At 43.7% G+C, this 15,738-nt stretch overlaps 1 protein-coding gene across 4 annotated transcripts in view; it reads right to left on the bottom strand.

Annotated features, from left to right (window-relative positions):
* The window catches only part of WWC1 (WW and C2 domain containing 1), a 150,355-nt gene that overhangs the window by 58,071 nt on the left and 76,546 nt on the right, over nucleotides 1–15,738 (bottom strand). For all 4 annotated transcript variants that reach the window (XM_041749309.1, XM_041749311.1, XM_041749310.1 and 1 more), the window contains exons 3-5: nucleotides 11,338–11,541; nucleotides 1,651–1,727; nucleotides 194–273 (exon numbers count right to left, since the gene is read on the bottom strand). In XM_041749309.1, the coding sequence (XP_041605243.1) occupies nucleotides 194–273; nucleotides 1,651–1,727; nucleotides 11,338–11,541 (361 nt within the window). The remainder of the gene's footprint in view (nucleotides 1–193; nucleotides 274–1,650; nucleotides 1,728–11,337; nucleotides 11,542–15,738) is intronic.

Raw genomic sequence — 15,738 nt, 5'->3', positions numbered from 1 at the left:
TAAGATCTTAAAAAGAAAAGAAAAGACTCCCCTTTTCTCTTTCTATACCGCAACCTTGAGTGACAATATCTTCAGTCAATACCAGTGGAACAGAACTGGAATCGAATGGTTAGAGTGGCCTTAAAGGAGAGACAGAGGGGCAGGAGGGGGAGTAGGGGACATCCTCACGCTCTGCACAACAGGGTGGACTTACTTCTTCAGGGTCTGAAAGCCACGCTCTTTGAACTGCAGCTCCTGCTGGAGGTGAACCATCTCTCTCTTTAGCTTGTTGACCTGGATGGCAGAAGACACATAGGGCTAGATCCAAGGTTGATAGGGAATTGCAGGCTGCCTTCTCTTTAACACCCAGAGCCCCCCAGGGCTCCCGCATAATTACTCAGGTTGTATCCCTTGGGCCATGTGGTCCCACACCTTCCCCTCACTGATGTTGTTGGTCTCTGCAGCTGCTCCTGCAGTCAGCATCCCAGCCTGGCTGGGATCAGGTCATTCTTGGTCAGCCCTCACTTGAGGCAAGAAGTGGACAGGTGCTAGCTGCCCTGAGACAGAGCTTAGCCTTCCTACTGCCTCGCTGGGTGACCGCTCGCAAGCCACCTTGCCTCTCTGAACCTCCCTTTCCTGTTTAGACAGATGAGAATATGGTAATTTGCAGGGTTGTGCATAACTTAAAGCAGGTGATGGGTATGGGAGTGCTGTGCATGGAGGAGACAGGCAATGTAGTAACTTTAGAGGCAAGACAAGGCACAGGAGCCAGATTTGGCCTGCAGGAATGCCTTGTTTGGCTTGCAGTTATTAAATCAAAAAAGTTAACTGCAAATAATGAAATACTGAGAGATTTTGTATAATAAGCCTAAGTACAGTTGTTTTCTAAAATTAGAAGATGCACCAACCACTGAGCCCTCATTCCAGCATGGCCACAAGAGGGGAGGGGTTAGATTCAACTACCCCTTTAGACAGGGCCCACCTCTCTAGGCTACACACTTCCCACCACTTCCTACTGCTTCACCCAGAGCTCTCATCCCCCTTTGACGTTTTTTTTGCAGGCATCTGAATTTGGAGAACCTTACTTGAAGTGTAACTGAACCAGTGTTCAAAATACTGGCTTTAGTTGAGCAAAATACTGGTTTAGTTGAACACCACTGAACTGTGGTGTCTTTTTTTTTTTTGAACTGTGGTGTCTTAGTTACACATCGGTGAAATGGGAATCATAGCTATCCCCAAGAAGTCATGAAGTAGTTAAATAAGACAACGCAGGAGAAGCTGCAGCCAGGAAGATAGCACATTACATTAAGCACCGTGGAGGAAGCCCTGAGGCCTTGTGACCCTGGGCAAGTTCCTCAGCTCCCTAAGCTTGCGTGTGCTCATCTTTAAAGCACAGACGCTGACAGCTGCTTCTTGGGTCTGCTGCAAGAACACGAGACAGCCCTCATGGAGCCCTGAGCGCTATGCCAGGGATATAGTGAAATGGCAGCTGCTGTCACCTTCACAATTACTCTGACAACTGCTACCACTGCTATTATTCAGGATCCTGGCAGTCAGCACTGGCCGCCACTGCCTGGTGGAAGCACCTGCTCTGGTCTTGTGCGTGAGTGAGTGGCCTGTGGCTGCCTCAGTGACCCCCTTCCACAGTATAGGCAAAGAGGCAGGCCCTACCCGGGATTTCGCAGTGGCAATTTCAGCTTTCAGGATCTCAGGGTCATACTTAGAGCTGGATGATGAGCCCGACACCACTGCAACGAGAAAGAAAAAAACAGTTCTGTAGAGGAAACATTTTGATAAAGATGGCTTGTTTGGCCATCTACATAAACCCAGAAAGGAATGACTAATAGTGAACCACCTAAATGTCCAATGGGGGGGGGGGGGGGCGTGTGCTAAATAAATAGGACGCATACATAAATGAGGACGATACGACTTACTGGGATTTAAAATAATGGTGCAGGGAGCATCTGGGCAGCTCAGTCCATTAAGTATCTACTTTCAGCCCAGGTTATGATCTCGAAGTCCTGGGATTGAGCTCAGTATCAGACTTGCTGCTCAGAGGGGAGTCTGTCTCTCCCTCTGTCCTTCCCCACTCCCTCCATTAAATAATTAAAAATCTTAAAAAATAAAATAAAATGGTAGTTCAGAGGAATTCTCAACAAGGGAAAATGTCCAAAAGGTGCTGCTACCTGAAAACAATCATCTACAGACACTATAAAAGAGTAACGTAAATTTGGAAAGTGAACAGTTAACACACACACACACACACACACACACGCATCTAAAAAAGACACAAAAAGAAATATACAGAAAGATGACATTGATATCTAGAGATGTAAGTGATGAATATTTTCATCTTTATATTTTTTCTACATTTTCTAAGATGAACATATTTTTAATAATCAAAATACTGTTGAAAATATTTATCGTACTTTACAATATCAGCGTACATTTTTAAGGGAAAATAATAAATAATGCCATCCCCCCAATACAATGATCTATTCATACAAATTACTCTCCAATGCTTATCCATGGTCCTGTTAAGTAGCTGTAATCTTAACTGCATTTTTAAAATTTAAAAATAGTATTTAGGTCTTGAAAAGATATCTTAAGGCTTATAAACATGAAGGTTAACAGTAAAATGAAGTAAAGGAAAAATAAGAATGAGGAAGCACAGCCATAGGTGTGAGATTAGTTAGGGCCCATGCAAACATGGAAGGTTCCCCTTCCTTACCAGGTGCCACAGCAGGGCTCAGAGCTTCCTGACTGGTGATGTGAAGAGGGAAAGGGGCCCGATGTAATATTCATGGTGCCCTTAATGTAAACACAGCCTCACTGTTCAGGAAAAGGACAGGCATTCTTGGTATGGAGGCCAGAGAAGACCTTTTTCCTGCAGGGCCTTCATCCCACCGTACTCGCAATTCCATCATTCCCCCACTTTCCACCTGCTGTCACCTGAACACTATGTGTGCAGTGAGATCACCTACTGGGGCCTAGAGTTTTCTGAGGATAGAGACTGGTGGCAATTTTCAGTGTCCAGAGGCAGACATGGCTGTTGTGAAGGGGATGTTGCTCTTTGGATTTGGTTAAAATAGTGAAATGGACCTTCTGATTATGCACAAAGGAAGCTGAAACATAACGCTGAAAAGTTGGGGAGAAAGGAAATAAAACTGTTCTGCACGGTAACAGTAAAGATGTTTTGCACCAAAGGCGTGTTGCATTTCTGCCCAGTTTATAGGAATGATGACAAGGGGGAGGAGGAGGAGGATGGATTTTACCACAAGAGATGGGTGGCAGGAATACCTGGGTTGGCAGGGGGAGGTCCTTGTAGTCCTCCTTGTGAGCATGGAACAGAGAGACTTCAGATACAGATTTTTGTTTACAATTGGAAGCTTTCATTTCCTGCATTCTAATCCCTCTGGTGTTTGCTGGACTTAGGGATTTCAGGGTGGGATTTGGCTGGATACCTAGCTGGAGGCAGCGATTTAAGCAATATTCCCCAGACAGGCACTTTTCAACAAAACTTTAAGGTTGTGAATATTTGTTACCCACTGATCAATTGTAAAAACATGGTGAAGAGAGTCACTGGTGAGGAAGTAAGATGGAGCCACACTCCAAAAGGGAGGGGTTGTCTGTTCTGTGAGCGTCCTACCCTGCTGGCCACTCTGCTATCAGGTTGTGCCACTGGACTTGGGTCTACGCTTCTAGGATCTTAAAGGTGAGTGTGACAGCAGCCTGGAGAACCCATGAAAAATTGCAAGACCTGACCCTAAAAGGGAGAGCGTGCTTTGTGGGCACCAGCAACACCAACCAGTGCTGATCTACAGAATGGGAGGTGGTTCTTGGGTATACTCAAAAATCTTGGAGGGAAGGAAACACAAAAAAGAACAGACTCCCACCAACCGAGCCACTGGGGGCTTGAATTCTTATGCTCTAGAGCACCACTGTGAAATGCAGTGTTTGCACCCCAAGCTGTTGAAATGGGATGTGGCCTGTTATCATTTTTTTGGTAAGCACTTTATCTAACTAAAAATGCAAGTGGAAAGGTGCACAAATCATGTGTGCAGCTTGAGGAATTTTCTTTTTTTTTAATTTTTATTTATTTATGATAGTCACAGAGAGAGAGAGAGAGAGAGAGAGAGAGAGGCAGAGACACAGGCAGAGGGAGAAGCAGGCTCCATGCACCGGGAGCCCGACGTGGGATTCGATCCCGGGTCTCCAGGATCGCGCCCTGGGCCAAAGGCAGGCGCCAAACCGCTGCGCCACCCAGGGATCCCAGCTTGAGGAATTTTCACAAAAGAAACACACTTGAGCCCTTTCTGCTCAGGGGTCCTGTCCCTGTGCTTTAATAAAACCATCTTTTTGCACTGGAAAAAGGAAAAAAAAAAAAAAGGCAGCACACTTAACTAATCAGCACTGCAATCAAGAAACAGGTACCTATCTCCCTCCCCTTGCACCCTTATCCCTTCACTATGCTTACAACAAAGGAATTACATATATTCGAACAGAACCTTAAAGGCTGATTTTAAGTGCCCACCTTTTTATAGTTTTTAATTGTTAAGCTTTTATTCAAGGTATATATAAACGTAAGTTTAACAGTTCAAAGCGGTACAAGGTTTGCAATAAAAGAACATTCCATAGGTCCCTATCCCCTATCTCACTCCCCAAAAGGGAGCCATTTCCACGTGTTCAGCTATTTTCTTGGTTATCAGAAAGTAGCAAGGTATTTTTGTCTTAGGCTTATTTACTTTCTTCTCTCTCTGGAGGCTAGGAATTAGCTCCCCTCCCTCCTCTGGCCTCTATGCTGCACATGTGCCCTGACCCCTGGCCCCCAGCTACCCATCCTCACAGATAAGCACAGTCTTGGTGAAAGCATCTTCAGTGTTTGCATTACTTTTACTTTGTAAACACTCCTTGGGCCAGAGGCATGCAGCTGACTTTGCTTACTTTCCTTTCCAGCACATTTTTTTGGGGGTTGTTTTTCCTAGAGTTAATAATTGTCATTTTTATGCTGTCTACAAACTTATCACAGATTCAACCTCACGCTCTGCCAGTTATCTGAATCTCCCCTCTTCGGGTCCAGGCCAGTCAGCTTCCTGCCCATTTCCACTTTTTGGCTATGCCTGGCCCAGGCACGAGAGCTGGTTGCTCTCTCTGCACTGCCAGCACCCTGAGATTCCCTCTTTGTCTTGCTCCTCTTTCCTAAATATCACGTCTTCCCCTCTTACCAGCTGTTTCAGTAGAACACTAGCAGCTTCCCGAGAAGGAGACCACAAAGGAAGGAAACTTTTGAAATTGTGCATGTCTAAAAATATCTTTGTTCTACCCTACAGTTGGTTAAAGGTAGTTTTGCTGGATATAGAATTCTAGGTCAGAAGTGATTTTCCTTAAAAATTTGAAGGCATAGCTCCATTGTCTTCTAGGTTTCCAGTGTTGCTGTTGAACTATTCTGAGTCCTGATAATTTTTGTGTGACCTGGTTTTTTTATTCGAAGGCTTTCAGGAGCTCCAATCTCTCCATGTTTGAAGTTGCACAAGGGTATGTCTTGGTGTGAGCTGACTTTCATGCATTGTGTTCACTGAGCCCTTTAAACCTAAAAGCTCTCCTCCATCCGTTCTGGGAAATTTTTCCAAAATTATTTTACCTGATGCTCCTTCTCCTCTGTTTCCTCTGCTCTCTCTGGAACTTTTATCACTCCGATAGATCTCCTGGCCTGGTGCTCTATTTTTCTTTCTCTCATTTTCTATCTCATTCTATTTTTGCTCTGATTTTTAGCAGATTTCTTCAGTCTTACCTTCTAGTCTTCCTACAGATTTTAAATTTCTGACATTGTATTTTAATTTCTAAAGGCTCTTTTGTGTTCTCTGAGTGTTCCTTTCTCTAAAATGTAGCATCCTGTTCTTGTTTCATGGGTGTGTAGCTTCTCGTGAGGTTTTTCTTCTTCGTGAAGACTCCCTGGGTCCCTCCAAGGCCCTCCTGACACCACCACATGATTGTTTTCATCTCTACTTTTCATGCCAGAGAATTCTTTCCTCGGATGTCTGGAATCTCAGCTGTCTGCTCATATTTAAGAGTGGGGCCCCAAAAGCAGACTAGACTTTTTTGACTTTGGGTTATGTGGTACATGACTTGGCTGGATTGTTTCATCCAGAGACCTTCAATGTCTTCACATCTCTTTTATCTGGTCAGATTTCCCAGACTCTGCTACTGTCCAGCCTGGGCAGTAAAAGCCTGGCACCATTCTGGGGAGCCAAGTGGTACATGTGAGCTGGGGTCTCAAATCCTATGTGTCCATGTTCACTTCTGTCTTTTCAGTGTGGTTCACCCCAGCTTTGAACTTGTCTTTTATCCAATAGTCCAGCAACTCTGAAAAAAAAAAAAAGAAAAAACCCAAAAAACCCCACAAACCCTCCAGTCTTTTGCCAGGTTGGGGATGGGCTGAACCAATTGGGGGAGAAGGTCTGGTGATCCTTCTCGTAAAATAGCTTTCATCTAATCTCCTTTATTTGAGGCCTTTGTCACTTTACTTGCACTCCAAGAGACATCTGCAGTCTCCAATTCCCATGGCTTTTGCCAGTGATCTGTGTAGACCTGAGTGCTTGCTGGTTTTCCTTGTGAGTGGCCCATATTGTCTTTTCTCGGGTCTACCAGATAGGCTGTCACCTGCCCATTTGCTTTCTAGCTTCCACATCCTCCACGTCTCCCTGTCTTTGTGCATATACTCCTTAACAACAATCTCTTATTTGATATTTCCTTTGTTTTAAATGTGAGTGAGATCAGGTGGGTGATTCAACTGGCATTTTTAACTGCTACGTTCCCAGTGATTTCTTTTTCACATGGGAGACCAAGGCATAGAGAGAGGAAGGAATGTGATGAGATCCCAAAGAACCCAGCTCTTCTGAGTTCTCATTTTTCAGAGGATAGGAGGACTCAAATGTAACACATGAAACTTAAAATTTGACTGGCCGATCTATATGAAGAGAAGTATTTTTGAGGTCTGATATTCCTGGATAGAAAGGCCAGCTCTGCCACGTTTTACTGGTGTGACCTTGGAGAAACTCCTTCCCTTCTCTGGGCCTCAGTTCCCTGATCTGTAAAACGGGAAAAACAGTATCTTGTAGGATTGTTCAGAGGGGGAAGGTTACTTTAAATAACCTATCTGGAGCATCTATCATATTGCCCTGCAGGAATATAACAGGTGCACATTCAAGGTTAGTTCTCTTCTCCATGGAGCTAGAGTACACCAGAGATAACAACAAAGTCTCCATCCCCAGGGCAGGGCCCCACCTGTGGCCAAGGCCAGGTGGCAAAAATTTCACAAGCCTGGGCAGGCCATCTGAGTTAGAAGCAAGGCATGTGCTCTCACTGGTCCATCAACATGTGCAGAACTTGACTTGGAAGACAGACTTGGCTTGTAAAACCCAAAAGAAAGTCATGAGACTTTAACAGGCATGCTTAGGCTGGGGACACCTCAATTCCTGGCTGGTCTAGATCTCAGATCTAGTTACCTGAGATGACCCAAGTCACTTCAGATGGAAGTTCTTTAACATTCAAATCAGTGGTGCCTTTGGACTTGATGGAGCTCTTGGGAGTGTGCACATGATAGGAGTACATCATTACTTCCTACCACTGATCATATATTTATTCTTATTGGTTAAAATAAGACTAATAGGATCTATTAAAATCCCATTTTTGTCATTTCAATGCCAACGAATTAATAATATCAGATCATTGTTATTATTTATTGAGAGCTTAAGAATATGACAAGTACTATTCCAAGTACTTATATCTGTTAATGAATTTAAGCCCCATAATACCTCAGTGAAGGTGATAACATTATTATATCAATTTTATAGATGAAGAGTTTGAGGCGGAGAGAAGTGGCATAACTGGGGCAAGGTTACACGGCTAGTAAGTTGCATATCCTGGATTTAAGCCCAGGCAGTCCAGCTCCGAAGTCCACACTTTCAAAATATTATGTAAAGTATTTCCTGCCAAGAAGAAAATTGAACCATTAACATGTTCTAAAGGTATTGTTTTACCTATACCATTGGTTTTTGACTGGGGAAATTCTGTACCCCCTAGAGTACATTTGGCAGTGTCTGGAGGTATTTTTGGTTATTACAACCTGGGGTGGAGGAGTACTACTTAGCATCTAGTGGGTAGAGACCAGAAGTGCTGCCAAATACCCCACAATATACAGGATGGCCCCTACAATAAAGATTTATCTGGCCCCAAATAGAGGAGGGTACTATTAACATTTCATACTTAAACAGAAGGAATCTCAGATGTAAAGAGATGCCAAGTATGTTTCCCAAGAGAACACAGTAACAGTGGATTGGAGATTCAAACCCAGGCTCTCTGATGTCAAAGTCCAATGTCTGCCAGGCTTCTCTGTGGGAATCCATTATTCTTGCCCATTTGGCTCTTTTCTGCACCCTGACCTCTTATTCTGGAAACTATATGTACAGGGGATTTGAAAGAATAACATAATATCAATATGTCCTCCTTTACCTATGTCCACCGATTTTTAACATTTTTGCCACATTTGTTTTATCTATCCTTCCATCCACTCCAATTCTCTCTCTCAGTAGGATATTCGGTTCATAGCAATCGCTCAACAAACGGTTATTGAAAATGGTCACCAAAAATGAAAGCCTATCCTATATTCAAAGCCATCAACATGTCATTGGCAGCAACTGATGGACTCACAGTGATGGCATAGTTTTTTTCCCCTGCTCTTTGGAAATTAAGCTGCAGACACAATGCCACGTGCATGTCTTTAGAACAAGGACATTCTCCTACATAGCCACAACATGATGATCATACTTATGACAATTTTCCAAATGCTTGAGAATGTCTTCTTTGGCTGCCTCCTACCCCCCACCCTAATCCAAGTTCTAATCAGGGTACAGACATTTAGTTTTCCAGAGTTGTTTTTTTTTTTTTTTTTTTAAAGTCTAGAATAGTTTCCTCTCTTTCTGGTTTTTCAGTGTGTTTTTACCCCCAAAGACTCCAGGCTGATTATCCTGTAGGATATTCCACATTATGGATCTGTCTGGGTGTTTCTTGATTTGATTGATGGTAAACATTTTTGTCAGGCACCCTCCATACTGTTCTTACTGAATCATATCAGAAGGCATGCAATACCAGTTCGTCTCCTTATGGTGATGCTAATTTTATACCTGTGTGAGGTGGTGGCTATAGTTCTCTCCCATGTGAAAATACACTTCTCTCAAATGAGTGATTTGTGGGGTGATATTTTTGGTCCACGTAAAAGCATCCTGTCCCCCCAAATAGGAAGTTTTCTTTTTATACACACTTGTCACTTTTCAGACTGCAGGACTTCAGAGAAAAAAAAAAGACCCAACCTTTTCAAACCTGAGTTTCAGTAGGGACAAAATATCTCCCTGCCAGGGCTGTGGTGAGGATAACACTATAAATTGAATTCTATCCCCCACCTTCCCCTCTCCAATCCATATGATGAAGCTCCAGCCCCCAAGGGGATGGAGTTTGAAGATAGTCTTTGGGAGGTGATTAGGTTTAGATGAGGTCACAAGGGTGGGGCTTTCATGGTGGGTTAGTGACCCTATAGGAGGAGACACCAGGTAGCATGCTGTCTCTGTGCTATGTGATGACACAATGAGAAGACAGCCATCTGGCAGCCAGGAGGAGGGCTCTCACCAGAACCACACCATGCTGACATCCTGATTTTGGACTTCTAGCCTCCAGAACAATGGGAAAATACACTTCTGGTGTGTAAGCCACGAACTCTGTGAGATTCTGTGATGGCAGCCTGAGCTATCTAAAACAGATTAAATGCTAAAATGCTCACGGCAGTCTCTTGGACATTACTTGACCTAGAAAAAGGTAATGAAGTTCTTTTCCATAATCTGAGATGCTAGGGGTTTGCTTGAGTCACCAAGGAAAAGGGTAGGCCTGGGACAGTGAGTAATTGGGCAAGTTTTGTCCCCCTGGCGGACTAAACTTCTCAAAGTGAGAGCTTCATACCAGAGAAGTGTCGGGTAACCCAGCCAAGTCATGGCACAGCCTAATGCTGGCCCCTTGATCCACAGAGAGAATGCTGGTGGGACAGATGGGATGGGTTTACAACTTCCTGTTGCTTCTCACTAGCTCTAAGACCCTGGGCATGTCATCGACCCCTCTAATCTGTTTCCTGATCTGTGACAGGGGACATTAACTGTACTTGCCCACAGGGGTTATTATGAGGATTCAATAAAATAGCATGTTTGGCCCAACATGTACTAAGCACTCAATATGCACTGGGAGGGATTGGTTACTAGAAATAAGACAAAAATCCCCAACACCTAGGAGAAGGTGAGTGAACTCCTGAACAGGTACTGTTCTGGCACTGCCCTGGGTATGAGGGACTAGGGCCCCAGCATGCTTGTTCTCCTGGATACCAGCGTGAACCGGGAAGACAGGAGCCCTGCCCTTACAGAGTTAATACGCCAGTGGAGGTAATGCAGACAGACATGTAAGCAGATGTCTTGTGACACACGCTATGAAGAAAATAAACAGAGAGGCATTACAGAGGCTAACAGTGGGGAAGGGAGTCTGTTGATGGAGTTGTCAGAGTGAGCCTCTCAGAGATGACAGGAAGAATGAGACTGGAAGGGTCAGAGGGAGCCAGCTGTGCAAATGGATGCACGAAGAGCATTCTACGCAGGGGTGCAGCAAGAGCAAGAACCCCGAGGTGGAAAGGTGCAGGGCAGGCCAGGGCAGTAGAGTGGGGGACTCTGGAGCCTGGTGAATGAGCCTGAGCTGCAGTGAGTGGCCGCAAGAGACGAGGTGGGGACAGCCAGCGGGGGCCTGATCACAAATGGCGGTAGAAGCCATGGAAGGAATGACGGGAAGCTGCCAAGTTTTTTTTTTTTTTTTTTTTTAAACTGTGGTAAAATATACGTAACATAAAATTCACCACTTTGATCATTTTTCAATGTCCAGTTCAGAGGCATTAAGTACATCTATGTTGTTGTGCAACCATCACCACCACCTATCTCCAGAAGCTTTTTCATCTTCCCCACTTGAAACTCCATCCGTTACGGAAGAACTGCCTACTCCCCACACCCTGTAGCCTTTGAAGGGCTTTACATGAGGAGATCTGTAACCCACCTGGCAGTCGGAGAGCACTGCAAACAATGAAAGGAATGGGACGAAAATGGCACATGAATCACTGCAAGGCACAAGCAGGGGCAGGAGAGGCATCGGAGAAGCAGAGATGGAAGGAAATAGGCAGATGTGAGAAGCGCTGAGAGACAAGCCAGCCAGGACTGGGTGCAGCCACTGCCTCCTCCCTGCAGAGGTGTTGGTGGGGTGCTGGTGGTGGGAGGTACTCACAGCTGACCTGGGAGCCCAGCTTGTGCTCCCAGACGGCGTGCAGCTGCTGATACTCCTGCTGCGCGAGCTCCAGGCGCTGCCGCTTCACCTGGTAGATCTCCTTCTGCGCGCTCAACGCCTCCTGGGCCACCACCAGGTAATCCTTCAGCATGTGCTCCTGCTCCCGCCGCCATTGGACCCGCGGGTCCTCGATCTGAGTGGTTTCTGGAACAGACCCCAGCAGACACCCTAGGTCAGCACCTCACAAATAATCTGTTGGGCCGGTGGCCTGTGGAATCTACTACCAGAAATCAAAAAGCAGAATAAATAGGAAATCACGATAAAGGCAGATGGGTTAAACTTAACCTATTAAACCACAGTGACTCTCCACTCGGATTAAGCAAACGAACAGAAAATAACCAGAATCAATTTCCATACCCAAAGTCAATCTGTCTCAGAACAGCCAGGAGAAGGACCAGGTTTGAGTTCTAATCTAGATAGAGGCTCAAGGACATTATAGATGCTTAAGGTCATCTGTTTTGGTAAAGAAAATTAAATAATATTTTAGATGGTATGAAAAAATAAGGACCTCATTTCCTGCTGGCAATGTAAATTAAAGCATACTTAGAAGAGGACGGAGTATGCAAATAAAGACCCTTAAAGTGTGAATACCTTTGACCGATAATACCCCATACTAATTTATTATTAAACATAATAAAATATGTAGGCAAACATACATTTGTACCAAACTGGGATAATAATAATAATGAAAATAATAACTAGCACTTAGTTCATGTTTACTCTATGCCAGGTATTGATCTAACTACTTTACATCTATTTACCCCTTCAATCCTTACACTAATCCTAAAGGGAAGATTCCATTTTGACACCCACTACTCAAAAGGGAAAATCTAGACACAGATCAAATAACTTGCTCAAGGTCACATGGAAAATAACTGGCCAAATAGGTCTGCTGTGTTTTACATAATACACTGCCACAGCCACTAAAAATAGTGTGTTTAAAGAAATAGGATGAAATGGAAAGGGGCCTATGATATACGAGTAGAAGTACAGAGGGCAAACCATATAAATAATTTTGATTATTGAAATTATACGTACATTCTCAAAATGATTAGGAGACAACTTAGCACATTATCGGCACTAGATATGCCTTGGTAGTAGTAGGATATTTTTTCTTCATTCTTTTTGAAAAAAATTATCTATATGTATAGTGATCATTTGAAAAAAAAAAAAAGTCAAAACCCAAAAAGATAGACATTTAGAAAAAGGGACAGCAGGCAGCTGAACGACATGGAACAGGTCAAAGCAATGTCAAAGAATCAATGCCCATCAACTGCCAACGCTCCAGCCACTTCCCAGGTGGGGGTGAGGTTGGAGAGTGGGGGGTGCTGACACACCAGAAACTGTACAATCATGGCCATGTGGTGAACCCAGCCAGCAGACAGGTTTTGCTTAACCCAAAGTATTTTATTAGTTTTGAGTTGGTTACTAGTATGTAAAAATAGGAGATTTAAACTTAGAATCCTGATATCTGGTTTCTCAAAAGATCTGGCCACACTGAGTCCACAGTCTGCCACAGACCCGAGCACTGCATCAGTCTGCTGGTCTGCTTCATTCATTTGGGTCATGGTTCTAACTCCTGGAGAATCTGAGTTCATGCCTCCTTTTATATAGGCCCTAGAGCTCTCATTCCTCCTGCACAGGCCCAAATGAGCATTTCTAATGAACGCAAAAAAGGATAGGGAGAATGATCACAGAAGCAGCAGGGCCGGGATGCCTGTGTGGCTCACTCAGTTAAGCGATTGACTCTTGATTTCAGCTGAGGTCTGATCTCAGGTCCTAAGATCGAGGCCGGCACCAGGTTCTGTGCTCAGCGCAGAGTTTGCTTGAGATTCACTCTCTCTGCCCCTCTCCACTGCTTGCATGTGTGCACATGCTTTCTCTCTAAATAAATAAATAAATCTTAAAAAAAAAAAAAAAAAAGCAGCAGGGCCAAATTTTCATCCCTGCCAGTAATTGCTGTGTTACAATGGGCAGGCTGCTTAACCTCTCTGAATGTATTTCTATATTTACTAAAGAGGATAATCAGCCCTGCCTCCTAGGAAGCTATAAAGCACTTCTGCTCAGGTAAAGTAAACAAACGGTGGTTGAGAGGAAAGCACAAACTCTTTTCTGGGACCAGCTTTTGAACTGTCCATGAATAGCAATTCCTTTAGCTTTTCCTCCTCCCTTTTTCTGGAAAAGAAAACAAGGACTTAAGATTGCTGGCAGGAGCCACAAGATTGCTTCTCATAAGAAAAACTTTGCAACTCTTCCACTAAGAAAGGAGGAGGGACATTTGCAAGAAAAAATTAAGAAGGGGAGCATTTAGAAGGCTAGGGCCCATAACCCATCAGTAGATGTGGATTCTCAGAGTCAGGGACTCTTGACCGCCCTTCAAGCACTAGCCTCAGACCTCCAGCTGACAGAAACCACATAAAAGAAACAGCTGGTCATGGCGCCAGGTTGGAGATGTTTTCTTAAGTTTGTAACTTTTTAAAATTTATATTTTTGGGGAAAGATACTGAAAAATACCTAAAAGGAAAATCTCACAATTCCACCACTGCAAATTTATAAAACACGAAGTGAGAGTTTCCATGTCTCTAATTCTACTACCCAGAAGTAAATGCTGCTAGGAGTCTCAGATACTAAAAGATACTATCCTTTGATTATATGTCAATCTGTTTATACATATGTATCTATATACACTAATTTATTTTTAATGCAAAATAGCCCCATGTCATATATACTAGTCTGTAATCTGCTTCCATCTGCAAATGATGTATCATACTCATCCTCCCATGAGTGCAGACGCAACTCAATTTTTTGTTTATTGGTTTTACTGTTTTTATTTGTTTTTAAATTTTTTAATTTACTTCAACCATTTAAATGGTTGCATATCATTGTATGGTATGGTATTAAGGTTTATTTATGGTAGAGTGTTAGTGGTTTCTCAGACCACTATTGGGAAACTTTTGGATTATTTTCATTTTTTTTGCTACCACAATCAATACTGGAGTGACAATTGTTAAAAACAGTTTTATGAACTTGTGTGATTAATTCTGCAGAATATATTTCTTAATAGAGGGACTACTGGGTCGGAGGGTATATATAAATATATAGAAATATTTGTTTAATTTTTGCAGATACAACCAAATTACCTTCCAAAAGGTTATATCAATTTTTATCCTCACAAACAGCCTATGAAAGTGCCTTTTCCCCCAGATTCTCAGCAAAACTGCTTTAGAAAAAATGTTAGTACTTCATCCAGTAATTTTGGGTCCTGGCAATGTATTAGAATCAGCTGAGGAGCTACAAAAAACAAAAACAAAGAAGCCTGAACTCTGCCCCAGAACACTTACATCAGAATTTCTAGGAGTGGGACCCAGGCATTGTGAGTTGTATAAGCTTCTCCAGGTGACTCTGAAATGCAGATAGGGCTGAGAAGCCCTAAGTGCAACATTAGAATCACTTGGGCATATTTTAACACTCCTGATGCCCAGGTCCCAACCTGGATCAATTAGATCAGAATCTCTGGGGATGGGAATGAGGCAAAGGTGATTTGCAAAGCTCCCCAAATAATTCCAATGTGTCACCAAAGGTGAAAACCACTAAGAGGTGACAACACAGATGGGCTGAGTGATCACTGAAGCTGGCAGGCTAGGCTGGCAGGTGTGATGCTGAACTCCAGGTGGGATCACCCACCAGAGGGCTCGCTGAATCACTGGGCCCTAGACGAGCAGCTAGGGCACACGTGGATGAGCCGTCCCTCTCTCCAGTGCTCCCTTTAGTAGTGCCCGCCCTGTGGCCGAGGTCCTACTCTTTGAAACATAAATGTATGGGAGAGCCTTAATTGAAGGCTTGGTCAGCCACCATTTTTGGTGGTCCAGGCTTTCTCTCTTTTTTTTTTTTTTTAAGATTTTATTTATTTATTTGGCAGAGACACAGGCAGAGGGAGAAGCAGGCTCCATGCAGGGAGCCCGACGTGGGACTCCATCCCAGGTCTCCAGGATCACACCCTGGGCCAAAGGCGGCGCTAAACCGCTGGGCCACGGGGGCTGCCCCAGGCTCTCTTTTATAGTAGAAACCAACACAGAAAGATGAATGCACACATGGACAAACAACACACAACCCCACATCAGAATACTGGTTTCAGCCTGGCCGCATGTTAGAATTATCCCCGAGATTCCCATTCAATTGGTCTGCACTATGAAGTGGGTATCAGTATATTGCTTAAATCAACTTTATTAAGGCATAATTTAAATACGATGAAGTGCAGGCATTTGAAGTGTGTATAGTTCAATATGTTCTGACAAACGTGTACACCATTAACCACTGCTTGAATCACTGTATAAAACATTC

The sequence above is a fragment of the Vulpes lagopus genome, chromosome 3 (assembly GCF_018345385.1).
Source record: "Vulpes lagopus strain Blue_001 chromosome 3, ASM1834538v1, whole genome shotgun sequence".
NCBI classification, from domain to species: domain Eukaryota; kingdom Metazoa; phylum Chordata; class Mammalia; order Carnivora; family Canidae; genus Vulpes; species Vulpes lagopus.
This window is presented reverse-complemented; position numbering and strand designations above follow the sequence as displayed.